We start from the raw sequence: 24988 nt of genomic DNA, 5'->3' as shown, positions 1-24988 counted from the left end.
GAATGCTGCCCTTCCAGGACAAATAGACAGGTGATATGGTCACGCAAAAGCCATAATAGCCCTTCAGTTAGTTATGCGGCAAGCTCACATATATTCTACTATATGAACAAAGTCAGATTCCAGTTCCTAATTTAAAAAAGTGCTGGTGAATTGTCAGTTGTATTTCAATATGGAACCCCCATTCAATGGCTAGGAGATGAGAGCAGCAGAGATGGAAGAGAAACCTTATAAAATTCTGCTGAGAATATGCTTTCTTTCTTCATAATGTTCATGTTTCTCATGCCAAGAGTAGCTGTGCTTTAGGGGTAGTTTGAGAGAAACTCCTTTTAGGGGAATATTTTCTGGCTGACTTGATCAATCATATCTAATCTGAGTTTTTTCTCAAGATACATTTAACTTCTTTTTTCTCTCAATATAACTTTGCAATAGAATCAGACTGAGAGCTGTTCTTCTCTTCAATGCTTTGGATGTCTGTTTTAGAAGCCCTAATACAATCCCTTGGTGTTGACGTAGAGGTGGGTTTTCACAGGGAGAACCATCCTATCTATCTGGACTCATGCTGGAAATCCAGCAGTATTTTTTTCAAGTCACCATAATAAATTGAAACTGAGGCTGACACACCGCTCCCATTCCCATTATTATGAAGGTGCAATTCTACCCCCAAATCCTGTAGGCTCTCCTGTACCATAGTCTTCAGTCTCTGATGAGGTACTGGAGTGCTGCTGTGGCAATTGGGGTTCACTTAAGATGTAAGCTGCCAGCTGTGAGCTCTGTGCTTTGGAGTGTGCCTCACTGGCAGATGGTAGGGGTCAAGAGAGGACACTAGCCACAAGTAGAGGGCAAGCAGGAGTGCTGAAGCTGAGTGCTCAGAACGTAGAGAGCCATTGCTTTAAAGTGTAAATAACCAAAAAGATAGCACCCTATTCAACTATTGTAGTAGGAGATTGAGAGTCTACCTTCAGCAGGCACCTGGCTTCAAGTCGCACAACTACCTCCTGTCATGAAGATGTGAAAAGTTTATTTTGTCATTGATTATAACCAATTAGCATACACAGGTGGCATCCCCAGTGACCAGGTGAATTTAGGATGAGCTATGTATGACATGGTGCTGTAAATTCTTCTACTTGTGGACTAATTATGATGACCGTCTTTCTGTCTTTGCAGTCTTTTAAGCAGATTGATTGTGATGCATGTCACATTCTGGTTTAATTGTGTAATAAAACAGTTTTCTTTCTGTCCTATCATTGTGAAGTGTTTCTGGGGCTGGAGAGAATTTCTCTTGTTATACTTTCCAAACACAGTCTAGAATTACCAGACATGATATAAACATATAAGGTGCTAACCAGGCTTTATTCTAGAAGGGTCTTTCCCTCTCAGGCTTCCAATCAACTCACAATTGTGCTGCAAAGTGCATGCTCTTCCCTGAATATGCAGGAAGAATTGCGTCTCTGCCTATTTGGTATCTATTGTCCTCTACAGTCACTTCCAGAGAGGCTAGATCAGATTTCTACAAACCTTACAGGGCAGCAATCAACCATTTTACCTCTTTCAGTGACTTTTTTGTTGTTGTTGTTGAGTTGGAGTCTCGCTCCATTGCCCAGGCTGGAGGGCAGTGGCATGATCTCAGCTCACTGTAACCTGCATCTCCTGGGTTCAAGCGATTTTCCTGCCTCAGCCTCCCAAGTAGCTGGGATTACAGATGTGCACCACCAAGCCTGGCTAATTTTTATTTTTTTATTTTTTGTATTTTTTGTATTTGTAGTAGAGTTGGGGTTTCACCAAAGGCTGGGCACGGTGGCTTACTCCTGTAATCCCAGCACTTCGGGAGGCCAAGGTGGGCAGATCATTTGAGGTCAGGAGTTTGAGACCAGCCTTACCAACATGGAGAAATCCTGTCTCTACTAAAAATACAAAAAATTAGTCAGGCATGGTGGTGCATGCCTGTAATCCCAGCTACTTGGGAGGCTGAGGCAGGAGAATCACCTGAACCCGGGAGGAGGAGATTGCAGTGAGCTGAGATTGCGCCACTGCACTCCAGCCTGGGCAACAAGAGCAAAACTCCATCTCAAAAAGAAAAAGAAAAGAGAAGAAAAGAAGAAAAGGATTTGCATTTCTTATATAAAAGGTGTTTTTTTGTTGTTGTTTGTTTTTTTGTTTTTGTTTTTGTTTTTTTTTTGAGACAGAGTTTCGCTCTTGTTGTCCAGGCTGGAGTGCAGTGGCACCAACTCGGCTCGCCACAACCTCCACCTCCCAGGTTCAGGTGATTCTCCTGCCTCAGCCTCTCGGTAGCTGGGATTACAGGCATGCACCACCATGCCCGGCTAATAATCCTTTTCTTTATAAGTCTCAGAGAGACATTAAAATGAGGCTATAATTATGTCTTTTTTCTTTGAGCTATGTATTTACCTCTGGAAACTGCTTGGTATTGCCACAAGTAGCTATAAATTGAACTACTAATGCCACACTGGACACTATAACCCACACCCTATAGCCTAACAATGTATATCCAATCAATAATCAATTTATTTTTGTAAATAAAAAAAAATTTTGAGAGACAACTTTGTATCAATCCACTCTATATGCCTCTCTTTTTGCCTTTACAAATCCACTTGTAACTGCTGCTAATCAAAGTATATGTTCCAGGCAACTTGAATCTTTGCTCCCAGGTTACAATCCTCAAGTTTGGCCCAAATAAATTGTATACTTATATTCATGTTTTCTCAGCTATTTCCTTTTAGGTAAACATCATTTGGAATGTGCCAGAGCAGCCTCTGAGGGGATCTCTCCTTTGATTGTACTTTGCTTTCTGTAACACCTAAGGATGCAGAGTTAGGTTGATCCCACTTAGAATCTGCACATAAGATCTGGCTTCTGCCTGGGATTACAAGACAGGGCCAGACTTTGAATTGGGAATGTACTGAAAACCAATAGAAGGCATTTTCTGCATTGTGAGATGTCAACATAGACATCCTACAGCTCCGTTTGAGACTGTGGCTCTTTGAGCTTTTCAGATTTTGTCCAATAAGATCTTGTAGCAGGTCTGCCACAGTTATGTGAGAGGATCCAGATGTAAATAGAATCTGATAGCAAATTCTGTAAATAAAAATAAATATCTTAGGAGTGAGAGATCAAGACCACAAAGTATCCAGAGCCACGACCACAACTATACCTGCCTGTAAAATGTTATGTACAATATTCTTGTCCTTCCTCCTACCCAAAAGCTAGTTAATCAGAACAAGTAATTCTGGAGCTCAATCAGGGCAGTTCCATTTTCTATTTAGAATTAGTATGATTCTCTGTAGCCTGGCTTATTATTGGACCCTCAGCCCAGGGTCACTGGGATCCCTCTCACAATGTTGTAGGCATTTTTTTGAGACATTCGAGGATGTCCAGAGCAGAATTGTATCAGGCTGACAAGAGTGGTGAATTCTGCTTTTGTCTCATTGTAAGAGAAATGAGTCATCCTGTGTTTGTTCCTTCCCTTATACAAGGGATGTTTTTCATTGGTACCCAGATGAGAGTTTCTCCAGTTTTCTGGTACTTGGGTAAAAACAAGGAGGAGATCTGGAGACTCAAGCAGATAAACTGATTGCTGTAATTTTATATGGCCATTAGAAAAATAGATGAAGCAGTCATGGTTTCTATAATCCAGGAACTCTTAGTCCAGACTAGCAACTGAAAAAATGGTTGTATTAAGTATCATTTGGTTGGTACAGCAAATAGATGTGTGAAAAAATCGTGAGCTTCATTTGGGCCACTTTCTTTATATTGTTGTGGCTTCTGATGTCATCACCTGAAGGGATATTTATGGACAGAAGCATTATTATTTTTTGATTTCTTTTACCTTGATAAGAATACACATTTATCTTCTAATAATATTACCCTGGAAAACTTTAAGATATTTGTTTAAATTGCTTATTAGTATATGTTATAAAATTGACAGGGCAGTGGCTAGAAAAGATTAAAATTACACAAACACTGGGATTTAAGTTTCTCTTAGGTAAGCTTAGGAAAAACAGAACTTGAAATACCCCAGTGGCATAGAGAACAGAATTCTACAGAGGGTCTCTCCTTTCCCCAGTTCTGTTCAGATTCACCCTTTTTGAGGACCTTGTTTAGATCTCACCCAGCCCTGGAGTCTTGCCTGTATATATAGCTATAAAAAATGTACATGTTTGTGTCCATGCCCTTAAGTTTATACTTTATGATTCAGAAAAGTAACATATATACCCCGATGCTGTGGATCTTATTCTAGTCTCTTCTCAGAGTTAGAGAATATTTCTGGGTTGAAAATTATTTTGTTGGATAATTTCAGTCATTCCTATAAGTCAGAACCAGTTCTATTTACTCTCTCATTTCACCTTGAGTCAAGTTAAAAATTCTGTCCATAACCACTTGGTAAATATGTGTGTGTGTATGTGTTTTTCAGGGACTATTGACATTTATGGATGTGGCTGTAGAATTCTCTCTGGAGGAGTGGCAGTGCCTAGACACAGCACAGCAGAATTTATATAGGAATGTCATGTTAGAGAACTACAGAAACCTGGTATTCCTGGGTGAGGATAAGTTTTTTTTTTAAATTATTATTATTATGATTATTATGTTTTTGAGACAGAATTTCATTCTGTTGCCCAGGCTGGAGAGCAGTGGCACGATCTCGGCTCACCGCAACCTTTGCCTCTAGGGTTCAAGTGATTCTCCTGCCTCAGCCTCCTGAGTAGCTGGGATTATAGGCGTGGGCCACCATGTCCGGTTAATTTTTGTATTTTTAGTAGAGACGGGGTTTTACTATGTTGGTCAGGCTGGTCTCGAACTCCTTACCTCAGGGTCCGCCTGCCTCAGCCTCCTAAAGTGCTGGGATTACAGGTGTGAGCCACTGCGCCCTGCGGGTGAGGATAACTTTAATACACAATTCCTGATATACTCTAAAGGTTTCATTTCTGTTTTTTGCTGCATTTTTTTGGCAATTTATGCTTTACATAAATGAGTTTCAGATACCTGTTTTTAAATGTAGGATTTATCTGTGTAGATGTTTCAACCTGACCTGAACTTTCCACCTTTCTGAGCTGATCTGTATCCTTCACTCTAGATTAGTGGTAATTCCAGAAATTTAGTGGCATAAAATACTGTTGCCCACACCTTAAAATCTAATTGCCACCACCAATTTTTGATTCAGTAGCACTGAGTAGTAAAATTAAGAACATACAAATTGAAAATATTTTAACATTTAGAAATTTTGTTATAAGTTAGTATTTTGTGATTAATTTACTAGAATATTCTATCACATTCTCTTTAAAATATTTTTTTCTGAGATGGAGTCTTGCTCTGTCACTCAGGCTGGATGCAGTGGTGCAATCTCAGCTCACTGCAACCTTTGCCTCCTGGGTTCTAGTGATTCTCCTGTCTCAGCCTCCCGAGCAGCTAGGACTACAGGCGTGCACCACCACATCCAGCTAATTTCTGTATTTTCAGTAGAGACAGGGTTTTGACATTGTTGACCAGTCTGGTCTCGAACTCCTGACCTCAGGTGATCTCCCTACCTCGGCCTCTTGGAGTGCTGGCATTACCGGCATGAGCCACTGTGCATGGCCTGCATTCTCTTTACTGAGAAAATTACTAGGTTGGTAATTGGAGAATATAAGCAAGATTCATGTTATTTATTTTTAATAAAACAGGTATTGCTGTGTCTAATTTAGACCTGATCACCTGTCTGGAGCAAGGAAAAGAGCCCTGGAATATGAAGAGACACGAGATGGTAGCCAAACCCCCAGGTAGGTGAGAGCGATTATAACAGACGACACAGATGAGAGGTCCAAAGGTGAAAAAGAAAGCCAGTCCATAAAATGTGACTTGGAAATCTGTGTTCCAAAGGAAATAGTTTCTACGCAGCTTTTTTTTTTTTTTTTTTACTTCAACATAGGGGCATCTTCTGTCTTATGCTGATTCTTTAAAAATTCTACTTTCCCTTCAGTGATCTTCCTTCAAGTTTACAGTGAGCTAAAGTCCTCTTCATGGCATATAAGAGATTGCACAATCTGACTTTTTTTTTTCCATTGTTTTTGGAGACTCAGAAATATCTGCATAATTTTGAGAAACTCTGTGTCACACTATTTTGTAAGTTCTCTTTTTGCATCGTGTCTGAAATGTGTAAGAGTTGTGGTTTCTGTTCCATTTTTTTTTTTTTTGTTTATTTTTCCGCACATTTCATCCTGTTTGTATTACTACAGGCTTGAAATACAGTTTGAAATTAAGAAGTGTGATGTTCTGCTTTGTTTTTATTCCTCATGATTGCTTTGACTATTCAAAGTTTCTCGTAGTTTTGGCTGGGTGCAGTGGCTCACAGCTATAATCCTATCACTTTGGGAGGCTGAGGCAGAAGGATCCCTTGAGCCCAGGAGTTGGATACCAACCTGGGCAACATAAGGAGACCCTGTCTCTTAAAAAGATTTATTGGCCTGGGCATGGTGGCTCACGCCTGTAACCCAGCACTTTGGGAGGCCGAGGTGGGTGGATCACCTGAGGTCAGGAGTTCAAGACCAGCCTGACCAACATGGTGAAGCCTCATCTCTACTAAGAATACAAAAAATTAGCCAGGCGTGGTGGTGCATGCCTGTAATCCCAGCCACTCCGGAGGCTGAGGGAGGAGAATCGCTTGAACCGGGGAGGCAGAGGTTGCTGCAAGCTGAGATTGTGCCACTGTACTCCAGCCTTAGCAATAAGAGTGAAACTTCATCTCAAAAAAAAAAAAAAAGGGTTTATTTTAGTTTCATGTAAATTTAGGGATTGTATTTTCAATTACTGTGAAAAAAATGCCACTGGAATTTTGGTAGGGAGTTTCTTGAATCTATAGATCACTTTGGATAATATGGTACTTTAACAATATTTATTCTTTCAATCCGTAGATATTAAATATTTTAAAGCTTACTTGAATCTTTTCTAATTTCTTCATTGAAATCTTATATCTTTAATTGTAAAGATTTTTTTTCACTTTCTTGGGTCAATTTGTTCTCAGAAATACACTATTTTAATGCTATTGTAAATCATATTGTTTTCTTTGTTTTAGACAATTTCGATTTATGAAACCATAACTTGTATGTTGATTTTATATTTGGTAATTTACTGAGTGTATTTATTAATTTAGATAGGTTTTAATGTACTGTTTATGTATTTTTATATATAAGATTTTATGATCTACAAACAGAAACATTTTACTTAGTTGTCTTCAATTTCAATGGGTTTTTTATTTTTTGACTAATTCTTCTGCCACATACTTTCAGTGTTATGTTAAAAGAGAAGCATTAACAAGTGGGCACAATATAGTTTGGCACTGGTGTCTGTAAATTTGAAAATGCAAATACCTCTTCAAGTTTTTATAAACTGATTTCAGAAGGTAAAGTTTTTTTTTTTTTTTTTTCCAAGACTAAGTCTCGCTTTGTCACCCAGGCTGTAGTGCAGTCGTGTGATCTCGGCTTACTGCAACCTCCGCCTCCCGGGTTCAAGCGATTCTGGTGCCTCAGCCTCCCGAGTAGCTGGGATTACAGGCGCATGCCACCATGCCCAGCTAATTTTTAGTAGAGATGGGGTTTCACCATGTTGGTCAGGCTGGTCTCGAACTCCTGACCCTGTGATCCACCCTCCTCAGCTTCCCAAAGTGCTAGGATTATAGGCATGAGCCACTTTGCCCAGCCAAGATCTTCTTTTTTGGGCGCCAGGGTTCTGGGATGCCCCCTGGGTTTGTGGAGAGGGGTAGTAGCTTGGTCTCAAGCCTGCAGTTTCTGTACTAGGGTCCACCTTTAGTTGGCTGGTTACAAGGGGCTTGGATAGTTGTAATTCCTATTTTATTTTATCTTGTTTTATTTTATTTTTCTTTTGAGATGGAGTTTTGCTCTTGTTGCCCTGACTGGAGTGCAGTGGCGTGATCTCAGCTAACTGAAACCACTGCTTCCCGGGTTCAAGCGATTCTCCTGCCTCAGCCTTCCGAGTAGCTGGGATTACATGCATGTGTCATCAGGCCTGGCTAATTTTGTATTTTGTATTTTTAGTAGAGACAGGGTTTCACCATGTTGATCAGGCTTGAACTCCTGAGCTCAGGTGATCTGTCCACCTTGTCCTCTCAAAGTGCTGGGATTACAGGCATGAGCCGTTGCACCCAGCTTCCCATTTTGTTTTTAAACAGACTGAATATCCTTCAGAATTTTGCTCTGTAGGGCAGACACTAGGGCATGTTTCTACATTCAGGTCTGCATATGGTTGGGCCTTATATCAAAATGTGGGTGAGTATGGCTTTCACTGAGTACCAAAGAGGATTTCTACAGGTCATTGTTTATATTTCTCCGTAGGCAGAACTGGCCATGAACTGTGGCCCATGGAGCTGGAACTGAGTCATTGAACTGTTTCAGGGACCACAGTGAAGGCCAAGGTCTGCTGCAGGCCTGCCTGTATGGCTATAAATCGATGTCTTACTCCAGGCCTCTGAAAGGACAGGACCTCTCCCATACTGTGCCTGGGAGGAGTTTGGGATGATTACAGAGGAAGTTCAGAATTCTCAGTGGGGGCTGGGTGTGGTGGCTCACGCCTGTAATCCCAGAACTTTGGGAGGCCAAGTGGGCAGATCACCTGAGATCAGGAGTTCAAGACCAGCCTGGCCAACATGGCAAAACCTGTCTCTACAAAAATACAAAAATTAGCTGGGCATGGTGGTGCATGCCTGTAGTCCCAGCTACTCGGGAGGCTGAGACAGGAGAATATTGAACCCAGGAGGTGGAAGTTTCAGTGAGCTGAGGTCATGCCACTGTACTCCAGCCTGGGCGACCCACACCACAGTGAGATTTTGTCTCAAAAAAAAAAAAAAAAAAAAAAAAAAAATCGTTTATATATATATATATATATATATATATATATATATAAATTCATATATATATGAATTCTCAGTGGAACCAAGTTGAGTGGGCTGTTTTCTTACCTGTAGCCAAGAACAGGGGTCCTGTAGTTTGCCACCTGAATGAGGGCCTGGCTTCTGAAAAGAACACTCCTTAATTTGGGGCTTTAGCAGAGTTTCACTTCCCCCTCCCTGGATCTCAAAGCTCTCTTAAAGGCACTTATTTTGGAGATCGGGGCTTTCTACATAACCCAGGCTGGTCTTGAAATCCTAGCCTGAAACGATTTTTCAACCGTGATGTACCATGTAACTCTCATTACAGGTGTGAGCCATAATGCGTGGCTCGCTCATAAAGGCATTTATGTCAGGAATGGCTGACACCTGTGGTCTCAGCTACTTGGGAAATTAAAGGGGTAGGATTATTTGAGCCTGAGAGTTTGAGGCTAAGTGAGCCATAATTGTGCCACTGTCCTCCAGCTTGGGTGACAGAGTGAGATCCTGTCTCAAAAAGAAGCTATACATTTCAGGCGTGTTAAGTATATTCACATTGCTATGCAAAAGACTTCTAGAAATTTTGCATCTTGTTAAACTAAAACTCAAATACACATTAAGTAACAATAACTTATTTTACCCTCTCTCCACCCCTTGACAAATACCCTTCCACTTTCTGTTTTTATGAGTGTAACTACGTAAGGCATCTCATGTAAGTGGAATTATACGGTATCCATCATTTTGCATCTGGCTTATTTCAGGTAACGTAATACTCTCAAAGTTTGTCTTAAAATATGAACAGATTGGCTGGGCACCGTGGCTCCCGCCTATAATCCCAGCACTTTGGGAGGCCAAGGCAGGCGGATCACCTGAGGTTAGGAGTTGGAGACCAGCCTGGCCAACATGGTGAAACCCTGCCTCTACTAAAAATACAAAAATTAGCTGGGTGTTGTGGCACGTGCTGTAATCCCAGCTACTCAGGAGGATGAGGCAGGAGAATCCCTTAGAACCTGGGAGGTAGAGGTTACAGTGAGCCGAGATTGCACCACTGCACTCCAGGCTGGGCAACAGAGCGAGGCTCGGCGTCAAAAAACAAAACAAAAAAGTGACAAGATTTTGTAAGAAGTCTTTTAAGACTGAATAGCCCCTTCTGCACGATCACACTGAGCCAGCGCCTGGACCTGGAACTGGACCGCAGTCCCCCAGCTTCGCCCACCACCTCCCTACCACGGACCCCCACAAAGCGAACAAGCTTCAGGCCTTTGTGAAAACGTGTAAACAGGATCCGAGCGTTCTGCACACCGAGGAAATGCACTTCCTGAAGGAGTGGATAGAGAGCATGGGGGGTAAAGTACCACCTGCTACTCAGAAAGCTAAATCAGAAGAAAATACCAAGGAAGAAGAATCTGATAGTAAGAAGGTGGAGGAAGACTTAAAGGCAGACAAACCATCAAGTGAGGAAAGTGATCTAGAAATTGATAAAGAAGGTGTGATTGAACCAGACACTGATGCCCCTCAAGAAATGGGAGATGAAAATGCAGAGATAACAGAGGAGATGATGGATCAGGCAAATGATAAGAAAGTGGCTGCTATTGAAGCCCTAAATGGTGGTGAGCTCCAGAAAGCCATTGACTTATTCAGAGGTGCCATCAAGCTGAATATCCTCGCTTGGCCATTTTGCATGCCAAGAGGGCCAGCGTCTTCATCAAATTACAGAAGCCAAATGCTGTCATCCGAAACTGACAGAGCCATTGAAATAAATCCTGATTCAACTCAGCCTTACAAGTGGCGAGGGAAAGCACACTCATCTTCTAGGCCACTGGGAAGAAACAGCTCGTGATCTTGCCCTTGCCTGTGAATTGAATTATGATGAAGATGCTAGTGCAATGCTGAAAGAAGTTCAACCTAGGGCACAGAAAATTGCAGAACATCAGAGAAAATATGAGCAAAAACGTGAAGAGTGAGAGATCAAAGAATGAATAGAACAAGTTAAGAAGGCTCGAGAAGAGCATGAGAGATCCCAGAGGGAGGAAGAAGCCAGATGACAGTCAAGAGCTCAGTATGGCTCTTTTCCAGGTGGCTTTCCCCGGGGAATGCCTGGTAGTTTTCCCGGAGGAATGCCTGGAATGGGAGGAGGCATGCCTGGAATGGCCGGAATGAAATTCTTAGTGATCCAGAGGTTCTTGCAGCCATGCAGGATCCAGAAGTTATGGTGGCCTTCCAGGATGTGGCTCAGAACCCAGCAAATATGTCAAAACACCAGAGCAACACAAAGGTTATGAATCTTATCAGTAAATTGTCAGCCATATTTGGAGGTCAAGCGTAATGCCTGTCAGGCCTCTGAGCCCAAGCCAAGCCATTGCATCCCCTGTGACTTGCACGTATATGTCCAGATGGCCTGAAGTAACTGGAGAATCACAAAAGAAGTGAAAATGGCCAGTCCTTGCCTTCAATGATGACATTACCTTGTGAAAGTCCTTTTCCTGGCTCATCCTGGCTCAAAAAGCTCCCCCACTGAGCACCTTGTGACCCCCACTCCTGCCCGCCACAGAACAACCCCCCTTTGACTGTAATTTTCTTTTACCTACCCAAATCCTATAAAACGGCCCACCCTTATCTCCCTTCACTGACTCTTTTCGGACTCAGCCCACCTGCACCCAGGTGATTAAAAAGCTTTATTGCTCACACAAAGCCTGTTTGGTGGTCTCACATGGACACGCATGACGGTGCCCTTCTGGTAAATAAAGCCCTTGCTGAAGGAAAAGCAACATAGATCACCTTATGGATGTCGCAGTAATACAAACCAATGTACCTCTGACCGTCTCATCAATAGAGCTGGGGTGCTTTGAAGATAATCCCTACCCCTCTCCCCCATATGCAGCTGAAGCATTTTATAGTTGGTTTGCCTTTAGGGTATTCATTCAGATAATGTTTTCCTACTAGGAATTACAAACTTTAAACACTTTAAATCTTAAAAATATTTAAAATAAATTTAAAGGATCTGTTAATTCTTATATTTTTCTTTGCTAATCATTTTGGATTTTTTTTTCTTTGAATTACTGGGCAGGGAAGATACTTACGTATGGAAGATTATTGCTCCAGTTTGAGTGAAATAAATATTAGTGTGAGGCAAACATTAAAAAAAGACTGAATAATATTCCATTGTATGTATATGTTACATTTTTTGAAGTATTTATAAATTAAGGAACATCTGGGTTTCTTCAGCGTTTTGGCTTTTGTGAATACTGATACAATAAACATAAATGTTCAAATGTCTTACAGGTCCTGTGTTGCATATTTTGAATATAGATTCATAAATAAAATTGCTATATTTGCCGATAATTCCATTTTTAATTACTTGAGAAACATTTATAACTGTTTTTTTTTTTTTTTTTTTTGAGACAGAGTCTTGCTCTGTCGCCCAAGCTGGAGTGCAATGGTGCGATCTCAGCTCACTGCAAGCTCTGCCTCCCGGGTTCAAGTGATTCTCCTGCCTCAGCCTCCCAAGTAGCTGGGATTACAGGTGTACACCATCACGCCCGGCTAATTTTTGTATTTTTAGTAGAGATGGGGTTTCACCTGTTGGTCAGGCTGGTCTCGAACTCTCAACCTTGAGATCTGCCTGCCTTGGCCTCCCAAAGTGCTGGGATTACAGGTCTGAGCCTCCATGCCTGGCCGACATTTACAACATTTTAAAACAATGGCTGCATCTTTGTTTTATACCAACAATCAACAGGGGTTTTATTTTCATTGCATTATCAACAGATTTGGTGTTTTTCATAAATTTACAGTGGCCATTGTAGTGGGTGTGAGGTGATTTTATTTTTCATTTTTATGTGTTTCTCTACAAATTATTAATTTTGTTTTTCTTTTCAAATACTTTTTCCCATTTGGGTAATTTTTTTAATGAAAATTCAGTTCAATTTTTTCATTAATAAATCAAGTTATTCAGCTTTATTGTTCAGTTTTAAGAGTTGTTTATATATTTTGAATATTAACTCATCACTCGTCTCTTGTGATTTGCAAATATTTTCACCCATTTTCTAGGAGGCATTGTCTATTGAATTTTTGTTTTGATGTGCCGAAATTTTGAAGTATAGTGCAGTGAAATCTTAATGGTTATAGTTGTTGCAGTTGCTCATGCATTTAGTGTCGTATCTAAAAAAATAGTGCCAAGACCAATGACATGCCTTTTTCCTATATTTTTTCTAAGAGATGTTAGTTATCTTTTCATGTCTAAGTGTTTAGTTAAATCATTTTTTTTGTATTTGGTTCAAGGAAATGATCCAACTTTATTTCTTCAGTGTCGATATCCAGTTTTTGACATTATTTTTTGAAGAGAATATCTTTGCTCTGTTGTATGTTCATGGCAACTTTGTGGAAGATTATTTAATCTTATACGGGAGAGTTCATTTCTGGGCTCTCTGTTCTTTCATCTGTTTATTTTTGTGTCAGTACCACATTGTTTTGTTTTTGTAGCTTTTAATATGTTTTGATATCAGAAAGTATAATGCCTCTTTGTTCTTTTTCAAGGGTGTTTATCTATAGTTTATAATCAAATTAAAAATTTTTAGGCTAGGCGCGGTGGCTTACGCTTGTAATCCCAGCACTTTGGGAGGCCAAGGCGGGCAGATCACGAGGTCAGGAGTTCGAGACCATCCTGATGAACATGGTGAAACCCTGTCTCTACTAAAAAAAATACAAAAATTAGCTGGGCCTGGTGGCAGGCACCTGTAATCCCAGCTACTCAGGAGGTTGAGGCAGGAGAATCACTTGAATCCGGGAAGCAGAGGTTGCAGTGAGCTGAGATCATGCCACTGCAGCCACTGCACTCTAGCCTGGTAATAGAGTGAGACTCCCATCTAAAAAAAAAAAAATTCAAACTATATTTCTGTAAAAAACTGTGTGATTAGGGTTGTTATAGAGATTATATTAAATTCATTCACCACTGTAGGTCATAGTAATGTCTTTAAAAAATTAAATTTTTTGACCCTGGAGCAAGAATACGTTGAAGAGTGACTGGGTGCAGTGGCTCACGCCTGCAATTCCAGCACTTCGGGAGGCTGAGGTGAGCGAATCTGTACAAGGTCAAGAGATCAAGACCATCCCGGCCACCCTGGTGGAACCCCGTTTCTACTAAAAATACAAAAATTAGCTGGGCATGGTGGCACACACCTGTATTCCCCACTACTCAGGAGGCTGAGGCAGGAGAATCGCTTGAACCCTGGAGGCAGAGGTTGCAGAGAGCTGAGATCACGTTATTGCACTCCAGCCTGGTGGGAGTGAGACTCCATCTCAAAAAAAAAAAAAAAAAAAGAATATATTGAAGAGTGTGTTTTAATTTCATACATTTTTGGATTTGCCAGTTTTACTTTAATTTTTAATTCCTACTTTCTTTCAGTTTTGGTCAGAAAGCGTAGTGTATAATTTTGGTCTTCTTAAATGTATTTGTTGTTATTTTGAGGCAGCATCTTACTCTGTTGCCCAGGCTGTAGTGCAGTGACATGATTTTGGCTTACTGCAACCTCAGCCTGCTGGGCTCAAGTGATCCTTTTACCTCAAATTTTTGAGCTGGGACTACAAACATATACTACTACCCCTGGTTAATTTTTTGATTTATTAGTAGTGACACGGTCTCACTATGTTGCATAAGCTGGTCCCAAACTTTTTGCCTCATGTGATTCTCCCAAAGTGTTGAGATTATAGGTATGAGCCTCTGCACTCAGCCAGTATTCATAAATTTAATAAGACTTGATATGTGTCGTAACAGAACACACCAGGAGCACGTAAGAATATTGCATGTATTCTCTTGCTTTTGCCTGGAAAGTTTTGTACATGTCTGTTAAGCCTAGTTGGTGATATGATATGATTGGCCTAAGGTTAGAGGATGTCCACTTTCTCTAAACCTCATCCTTCAATATAATCCTCCTGTTTGATGTGGGACCTGATGGAATGTGTTTGGGTTATAGGGGAGCAAATTCCTCATAAATGGCTTGGTGCCATCCTTTTGATAATCAAAAAGGCTACACTCTATTGATTCAAATGAGAACTGGTTGGTTAAAAAAAAAACCTGGCTTCTTCACCTCACACTTACTCTCTCTCTTACTGTGTGATGTGTCCAGTTATACTTGACCTTCCACCATGATGATAAGCTTACTAGGATGCTTACTCACCAAAAGCAGATGCTGGCACATACTTCCTGTACAGTCTGCTGAACTGTGAGCCAAATAAACCTTTTTTCTTTATAAATTACCTACTCTCAGGTATTCCTCTATATGTAAGATAATTAATACAGTCTACAATGTTGTCTGAGTTTTTTGTTTTCTTATTTGTTATTGCAAATGGGGTGTTGGTATTTACAGTTATTATGTTGCTATGTATTTCTTCACTTTTGTCACTATTCGCTTCATACATTTTGTAGCTCTAATGTTTTATACATACATACATATGTATAGAGGGATATAATAGTTATAGACTCCTGGTAAATTGACCTATTTTATCATTATATAATATCAGTTTTGTTCTCATGCTAGTACTTGACTAAAAGCATATTATGTCTAATATAATTATAACTGCCTCACCCAATTGTGGTTACTATTTGCATGAAAAATAAATTTTTTCTATTATGTTACTTTCAGCCTATTCAATGCAATGCTAAAACCAGTCTTTTGTAGGCAGCATATTGTATGCTTTTTTCTAAAGTTACTCAGGCATTTTATTTCTTTTTCTTCTTTATAATTTTATTTATTTATTCATTTATTTTATTTTTTTTCTTTCTGAGAAAGAATCTCACTCCAGGCTGGAGTGCTGTAGCGTGATCGTGGCTCACTGCAACCTCCACCTCCCGGATTCAAGTGATTCTCATGCCTCAGTCTCCCAAGTAGCTGGGATTACAGGCATGTGCCACCATACCCATCTAATTTTTTCTGTTTTCAGTAGAGATGGGGTTTCACCGTGTTGGCCAGGGTAGTGTCAAACTCCTGGTCTCAAGTGATCCACCCACCTTGGCCTCCCAAAATGCTGGGATGAGCCACCGTGCCTGTCCTATTTATTCATTCAGTTTTGAAATAGGATTCACTGTGTCAATCAGGCTGGTTTTCAGTGGCATGATCAAACTCTGATGATCCTCTCATTTCAGCCTCTCAAATAGCTGTATTACAAATATGTGCCATCACACCCAGCAAGTTTTGTTGTATTTTTTTTGTAGAGACAGGGTTTTGAGATGTTGCTCAGGCTGATCTCAAACTCCTGGGATCAAGTGATCAGCCCACTTTGACCTCACAACGTCCTGGGATTATGTTTCTTTCTATCAAGTAGTTTAATTAATTTGTATTTAAAATGATTGCTTTAAAATAGAGTTACTATGATCAGTTTTACTGTTATTGTTATACGTTTCTTGTAGATATGCTTTTTTCTCATTTCTTGTTTTATTGGATTTATTTTTGTTTATTCTGTGTAGTGACATGCTTTGGTTATTTTTCCATTTCCTTATTTATACTTTCCATAAATATTATCTTTGTAATTGTCTTGAGAAATGGAGATTACATAAAACATTTTAGTATGAAAATAATATATTTTATTTTATTTTATTTTTTTGAGATAGAGTCTCACTCTGTCACCCAGGCTGGAGTGCAATGGCACGATCTTGGCTCACTGCAACCTCCGCCTCCCAGGTTCAAGCAATTCTCCTGCCTCAGCCTCCCAAGTACCTGGACTTACAGGTACCTGCCACCACACCCAGCTAATTTTTTGTATTTTTAGTAGAGATGGGGTTTTGCCATGTTGGGCAGGCTGGTCTCGAACTCCTGACCTCAGGTGATACACCTGCCTCAGCCTCTCAAAGTACTGGGATTACAGACGTGAGCCACAGCGCCCAGCCAAAACTAAAATGATATATTTTAATCTCATAACAACTTCTATTTAATACAAAAGCTATATCTTTATGTTTTTCAGTAGTTATTGATATTAAAGGTTATTTTATACTATGTATCTACTAACAGATTTATATTTTATATTTCATATTCTATAGAAGTAGTTTAAGGATTTTATGTACCATCATTATGATAGTAAATAATTCTATATGTGTCTGTATATTTACATGTAATAGACAGCTTTATTTTATACATGGTTTTATGATGCTGGCGAGCATCATTTTAATTTTCAAAATAATGGGCTCATTTTAGTATTTCTCTTTGCTTCTATGTAGAGTCTCACTATGTTGCTCAAGCTAATCTTGAACTCCGATTCTCAAGTGATCTGGCTGCCTTGGCCTGCTGAAACTGTAGGATTCATAGGCCTGAACCACTGTGCATGGACACCATGTAGTACTTTTCATAGGACTGTGCTAGTAGTGATGAACACCCACACCTTTTATTTTGGAGTCTTTATTATTTTATTTATTTATTTATTTATTTATTTATTTATTTATTTATTTATTTTGAGACGGAGTCTCGCTCTGCCGCCCAGGCTGGAGTGCAGTGGCCGGATCTCAGCTCACTGCAAGCTCCGCCTCCCGGGTTCATGCCATTCTCCTGCCTCAGCCTCCCAAGTAGTTGGGACTACAGGCGCCCGCCACCGCGCCCGGCTAGTTTTTTGTATTTTTTAGTAGAGACGGGGTTTCACCGTGTTAGCCAGGATGGTCTCGATCTCCTGACCTCGTGATCCGCCCGTCTCGGCCTCCCAAAGTGCTGGGATTACAGGCTTGAGCCACCGCGCCCGGCCTCGGAGTCTTTATTTTTATCTTGTTTTTAAAGTAAAATAATTTTGGATCAAGTGTTATTGGTTAGAAATTTTTTTTTATTACATCAAAATTTGGAAAGTTCTTAGGTTTTTCTTTTCTTCTTTGAGACTAAGTCTCACTCTGTTGCCCAGGCTGGAGTGCAGTGACATGATCTCGGCTAACTAACCGCAATCTCCACCTCCCGAGTTCAAGTGATTCTCCTGCCTCAGCTTCCTGGGTAGCTGGGATTACAGGCAGGTGCTACCATGCCTAGCTGATTTTTGTTTTTTTGTTTTTTATTTTTGAGATGGAGTCTTGCTGCATTGCCCAGGCTAGAATGCAGTGGCTTGATCTTGGCTCACTGCCACCTCCACCTCCTGGGTTCAAGCAATTCTCCGGTCTCAGCCTCCCGAATAGCTTGGATTACAGGGGCCTGCCACCACACCCGGCTTTTTTTTTTTTTTTTTTTGTATTTTTAATAGAGATGGGATTTCACCATATTGGCCAGGCTGGTCTCGAACTCCTGATTTCAAGTGACCCATCTGCCTCAGCCTCTGCAAGTGCTGGGATTACAGGCATGAGCCACTGTACCTCACCTAAAATTTTTTTAAATATTTAGTTTTTTCATATTAATTATATTTATATTGGTATGCAACATATGCTAAAATGTTTTTATCTTGCAAAGCTAAATCTGTGTTTTTTTTGTGTGCGTGTATGAGACAGAGTCTCACTCTGTCACCCAGGCTGGAGTGCAGTGGTGCAATCTCACCTCACTGCAACCTCCGCCTCCCAGGTTCAAGCAATTCTCTGCCTTAACCTCCCGGGTAGCTGGGATTACAGGCACCCCCCACCATGCCTGGCTAATTTTTGTATTTTTAGTAGAGATGGGGTTTCACTATCTTGGCCAGGCTGGCCTTGAACTCCTGACCTCATGATCCACCTGCCTCGGCCCCCCAAAGTGCTGGGAGTACAGGCGTGAGCCACCACGCCTGACCATAAAGCTGAATCTTAATATACATGAAACAACTACCAATTATTCTCATTTCATCTCACTTTTCAAACACCACTCTTGTTCTGTTTCAGAGAGTGTAACTGTTCTACATATCATACGATCTCTGTCTTTTTGTGACTGGCTCGTTTCATTTTGCATAATGTCGTTAAGATTTATCTTTATAGTTGTTATAATATTTTCTGCTTTTTGCAAACTGAGTGATATTCCAGTGTTTTTATATTTCAAATTATATTTACTAAATGATTTTGTAACAGAAATTTGCATTGCTTTTACCTATTGGCTTTGAGTAACAGTGCTGCAATAATTATGGGTATGTAAATGACTCTTTATATGACCATATATGTGAAAGTTCATGTGCTGGATTCTATTTTATTTATCTACTTTCTTATCTTTATATTCATACAAAATTGTTTTTATTATGTAGCTTTGTCATGTGTTTTGAAGTAAAAAACTGTAATGCCTCCAACATTGTTCCTTTTTTTGAAGATTGTTGAGTATAGTCTCTTGAGATTCCATATACTTTTGGGGTTGCTGTTTCTATTTCTTCAGAAATGCAATAAGAAATTTGAAAAACATTACATTCAATCTCTAGATTACTTTGAGCAGTATGGAAATCTACACAGTATTATTTCAACCTTTGAACAAGAGCACACTCAAAATGTGTTGTTTAATTTCTATGTATTTGTGAATTTTTGCGTTCTTTAAATTATAATCTCATTCCATTTTGGTCACAGAAAGTAATTCATAAGATTTCTGTTTCAAAAAATGTGTTAAGAATTTTTTTTGGCCTAACAGATGGTCCTTTCAAGGAGAATGTTGTATGAGCTATCGGGAAGGGTGTATATCCTGATGTTCGACTCTCTATACCTCTGTTAGAAATAATTGTTCCATACTGATTTCAAGTTTTCTATTCCCTTGCTAATATTCCATCTTGTTTTATTTTTATTCAGAAAATGGGGTCTTGTTATATTCTATAATTATATTGCTTGCTCTCTGTGTGTTTCTTCAATTCTGTCAATGTTTGTTTTATATATTTGAAACCCTAATGTGAGATGTGCATGTGTACACACACACACACACACACACAAACTAGTCATTCGTTCCCAGTAAATGAATCTACTATTGTTCAGTGTCCTTTTTTCTCTTTTCAGAGTTTTGACTTAAAGTACATCTTGTTAAATATGACACTTTTTGACTTAAGATGTAGCTTGTGTAATATTATTTTGACCTCTTCTCTCATTTGGTTAATATTTGCGTAAAATTTCTACTTTCATCTTGCTACTTTCAGTCTTTTTTTAATCATTAGATTTCAACTGACTCTTGTAAAAAGGCAAATGAATCTTGGCATTTGAAAGATTTTAATAAATCATTTTGTTGAAAATTATGTCTCTAGATTGAAAAGTTAATTTTATATATATTTAAATAATTTTCTGAAAGCAAAACTAATGTAATTTTATTAATTCTCTTTTTTTTTTTTTTTTTTTGAGACGGAGTCTCGCTCTGTCACCCAGGCTGGAGTGCAGTGGCCAGATCTCGGCTCACTGCAAGCTCCGCCTCCCGGGTTCACGCCATTCTCCTGCCTCAGCCTCCGGAGTAGCTGGGACTACAGGCGCCCGCCACTTCGCCCGGCTAGTTTTTTGTATTTTTTAGTAGAGACGGGGTTTCACCGTGTTAGCCAGGATGGTCTCGATCTCCTGACCTCGTGATCCGCCTGTCTCGGCCTCCCAAAGTGCTGGGATTACAGGCTTGAGCCACCGCACCCGGCCCCATTAATTCTCTTTAACTCTTGTATCTTTGTCCCTCATTTTCCCTCTTTCTGTCTTTTGTGTCCTTTGGTTTTTGTATTATATGCTTTCACTACTTTCTTATTTTCTTTTGTGTATCTATACAGATATTTTCTTTGTAGTACCTTGGGATTTACATAAAAACTTAAAAAAAAACAATTTTAATGTAGTAAAAAATTAACCTTATTTGCACCACAATTGCTTGAATCCAGGAAACGTAGGTTGCAGTGAGCCGAGATCATGCCAGCCTGGGCAACAGAGTGAGACTCCATCTGAAAACAAAACAAAAAAAATTGACCTTGTTTGCATACAAAAAATTCTTTCTCATTACATCTGCTTTCTACTTTGTTATTGATGTTGCTAATTATATCCATACATATTTTTTAATTGTTATTTATTCATTTTTTTTGAGAGACAATCTTGCTCTGTCACCTAGGCTGAATTGCAGTGGTGCAATCTTGGCTCACTGCAACCTTCACTTTTCAGGTTCAAGCAGTTCTCCTGCCTCAGCCTCCCAAGTAGCTGGGATTACAATTGTCTGTCACCACGCCCAGCTAATTTTTATATATTCAGTTGAGATGGGGTTTCACCATGTTGGCCAGGCTGGTCTTGAACTCCTGACCTCAGGTGATCCACCCTCCTCAGGCTCCCAAAGTGCTGGGATTACAGGCATGAGCCACTGTGCCTGGCCGCTAATTATTTATTTTTATGTTACATTAACAGATGTTTATAATCATTTCTATGCTTTTGTCTTTAAACTTTTATAGAATAATTAATAATGTTTTCTGCATGATTATTAAAATGCTAAGGAATTCTATTTTTGTGTATGTAAATATCTTTCCCAGAAAGTTATATATTTTTTGTATGATTATATGTTTTCCCGCATAATGTTATTTTCAGTGGGAAGAACTCCTTTCAGCATCTTTGGTATGTAGGGCATATGCAGTGCCAATATACTTTTTCAGGATTAAGTTATTTTTAGAAGGTCTTTCTTTTTATTCAGTTGGACAGTTCTTTTTTATTTATTTATTTATTTGAAAAGGAGTTTCACTCTTGTTGCCCAAGCTTGAGTGCAGTGGCATAATCTTGGCTCACTACAATCTCTGCCTCCTAGGTCCAACCGATTCTCCTGCCTCAGCCTCCTGAGTAGCTGGGATTACAGGCGCGTGTGACCTCGCCTGGCTAATTTTTTGTATTTTTAGTAGAAACGGAGTTTCACCATGTTAGCTAGGCTGGTCTCGAACTCTTGACCTCAGGTGATCCGCCTGCCTCGGCCTTCCAAAGTGCTGGGATTATAGGCATGAGCCACTTTGCCCAACCAGTTCTTTTTAGTTGTATTATTTTCACTTGACAGCTGTTTTTTTTTTTTTTCCCCCAGGACTTTGACTATATCACCCAGTTCTCGTCAGGTATTCCAGTTTTTTTTGAAAATTTACTGGTTGTCTCATAAGACATTTTTATAAGTGATATATTACTTTGTCTTTGCAGCTCCCAAGATTCTCTTCTTGACTGTGACATTTTTATCTTCCTAATTTATGTTTTTTGATATTTTTAATATTTTTATTGTTATCCTGAGTTTTCTAAACTTCAGTAGTTGTCTGTGTTCCTGTTTCATTCACTGTGTAGTATTTAATTTATTTTAAATTTTAAAAATTTGTACATCTTTATATTCCTATGGTTGCTTTCTGAAAGTTTAGTGATGTTTTTGATGGGGTCATCCTGCCCTAATATTTTGTATACATTAATCTTTGAGATTTAGACATTAAAAACAAGCTACCTGTCACAATCTTTTTTTTTTTGAGACGGAGTTTTGCTCTTGTTGCCCAGGCTGGAGTGCAGTGGCATGATATCAGCTTACCACAGCCTCTGCCTCCCAAGTTCAAGTGATTCTCCTGCCTCAGCCTCCCTAGTTGCTGGGATTACAGGCATGTGCCACCATGCCCAGCTAATTTTGTATTTTTAGTAGAGACGGGGTTTCTCCTTGTTGGTCAGGCTGGTCTTGAACTCCCGACCTCAGGTGATTCACCCTTCTTGGCCTCCCAAAGTGCTGGGATTACAGCTGTGAGCCACCGTGCCTGGCCCTGTCACAATCTTTGTAATGTAGCTTAGGCCTGGGACAGTCTGAAACCAGTTGTCTTGGCTAGAGATTTTGGGAGTCTCTCTAACATTTTCTTAGATTGTGTCTTGTCTAAAATTTTGTGGGCTTTTTAAGTTAAAGAAGTATGTTAGCGTTTCTTCTAAATACTCAGTAATCACTTGCTAAACCTGTTTCCTGTATGTGGTACTGCAGTCTCTGCTGCTGTAACACTTAACTTTGGTCTCAGCAGACTCAAACTGTCATTCCAAAGTATACTACCATTTATTTTAGTACTTTATGTCATGGGAGACAGAAACCAGTGTCTGAAAAGGCCCCTGAGAGCCAGAAATAAAGATGTATGTGACACTATTTTTTTTAGTCTTTTAAAAAAGAAACCAGGAGTTGACAATTTACTTCTAAAGTCACCATGTTAGATTGGGCAGCAGAAAGAGGTGTGTTGGGTAAATGTAACAGACTTTTCTTTTTTCTCCTATGTGGCTCTTTGCATTATCCTCGCCTGGGACACTGCACACACTTTAGTCATTTATAAATTTTTCACAAATGTATTTTGGTCAGAATGTTTTTGTTACATTTATGTGTCTATAAAGGATTTAGGATCTGTGGTGTTTTGCTGTGCCATTTTGCTTATATAGCTGGTGTAAGTTAGATTTGTAAATGACATTAATCGGAGCCGAGTAAGTGGAATAATTTGTTATTTTTATTTCTTTCAGCTATGTGTTCTCATTTTGCCAAAGACCTTAGGCCAGAGCAATACATAAAAAATTCATTCCAACAAGTGATACTGAGAAGATATGGAAAATGTGGATATCAGAATTTACAATTAAGAAAAGGCTGTAAAAGTGTGGATGAGCATAAGTTGCATAAAGGAGGTCATAAGGAACTTAACCAATGTGTGACAACTACCCAGAGCAAAGTAGTTCAGTATGATAAATATGTGAAAGTCTTTCATAAATATTCAAATTCAAAGAGACATAAGATAAGACATACTGGAAAAAATCCTTTCAAATGTAAAGAATGTGGCAAATCATTTTGCATGCTTTCACAACTAACTCAACATGAGATAATTCATACTGGAGAGAAACCCTACAAATGTGGAGAATGTGGCAAAGCTTTTAAAAAGTCCTCAAACCTTACTAATCATAAGATAATTCATACTGGAGAGAAACCCTACAAATGTGAAGAATGTGGAAAAGCTTTTAACCAGTCCTCAACTCTTACTAGACATAAGATAATTCATACTGGAGAGAAACTCTACAAATGTGAAGAATGTGGCAAAGCTTTTAACCGGTCCTCAAACCTTACTAAACATAAGATAGTTCATACTGGAGAGAAACCCTACAAATGTGAAGAATGTGGCAAAGCTTTTAAGCAGTCCTCAAACCTTACTAATCACAAGAAAATTCATACTGGAGAGAAACCTTACAAATGTGGAGAATGTGGCAAAGCCTTTACTTTATCTTCACACCTTACTACACATAAGAGAATTCATACTGGAGAGAAACCCTATAAATGTGAAGCATGTGGCAAAGCTTTTAGTGTATTCTCAACCCTTACTAAACATAAGATAATTCATACTGAAGAGAAACCCTATAAATGTGAAGAATGTGGTAAAGCTTTTAACCGGTCCTCACACCTTACTAATCATAAGGTAATTCATACTGGAGAGAAACCCTACAAATGTGAAGAATGTGGTAAAGCCTTTACCAAGTCCTCAACTCTTACTTATCATAAGGTAATTCATACTGGAAAGAAACCCTACAAATGTGAAGAATGTGGTAAAGCCTTTAGTATATTCTCAATCCTTACTAAACATAAAGTAATTCATACTGAAGAGAAACCCTACAAGTGTGAAGAATGTGGCAAAACTTTTAACTACTCCTCAAATTTTACTAATCATAAAAAAATTCATACTGGAGAGAAACCCTATAAATGTGAAGAATGTGGCAAAAGCTTTATTCTGTCCTCTCACCTTACTACACATAAGATAATTCATACTGGAGAGAAACCCTACAAATGTAAAGAATGTGGCAAAGCTTTTAACCAGTCCTCAACCCTTATGAAACATAAGATAATTCATACTGGAGAGAAACCCTACAAATGTGAAGACTGTGGCAAAGCCTTTAACCAGTCCCCAAACCTTACTAAACATAAGAGAATTCATACCAAAGAGAAACTCTACAAATGTAAATAATGTGTCAAATCCTTTAGTGTATTTTCAACTTTTATTAAAACACAAGATAATACTGGAGAGAAATCCTACAAATGTGATAAATGTGGCAAAACCTTTAACTGGCTCTTAATCCTTATTAAAAAAAAAAGATAATTCATACTAGAGAGAAACCCTACAAATGTAAAGAATGTGGCAAAGTACTTAACTGGTCCCCAAATCTTACTACACGTTTAAAAAAAAAAAAATAAAACTTGAGAGAAACTACAAAGCTGGAAGACATCGCAGTAATTTTGACAACACCTCAAACTTTTCTAAGCATAAAATAAATCATACTGC

The 24988-nt window shown here is 39.3% G+C and overlaps 2 protein-coding genes and 1 pseudogene across 4 annotated transcripts in view; 2 read left to right on the top strand and 1 right to left on the bottom strand.

Annotated features, from left to right (window-relative positions):
* Positions 1–24988, top strand: part of LOC112612817 (zinc finger protein 724-like) — a 518258-nt gene that overhangs the window by 6537 nt on the left and 486733 nt on the right. The window contains 3 exon segments of the mRNA XM_025367747.1: positions 4430–4556; positions 5676–5771; positions 23193–24689. Coding sequence (XP_025223532.1) covers positions 4430–4556; positions 5676–5771; positions 23193–24689 — 1720 coding nt within the window.
* The window catches only part of ZNF738 (zinc finger protein 738), a 167142-nt gene that overhangs the window by 57495 nt on the left and 84659 nt on the right, over positions 1–24988 (bottom strand). The window lies entirely within an intron of this gene.
* On the top strand, positions 8455–11195 carry LOC112612761 (annotated as a pseudogene).

Source organism: Theropithecus gelada, chromosome 19 (assembly GCF_003255815.1).
Source record: "Theropithecus gelada isolate Dixy chromosome 19, Tgel_1.0, whole genome shotgun sequence".
NCBI lineage: Eukaryota > Metazoa > Chordata > Mammalia > Primates > Cercopithecidae > Theropithecus > Theropithecus gelada.
This window is presented reverse-complemented; position numbering and strand designations above follow the sequence as displayed.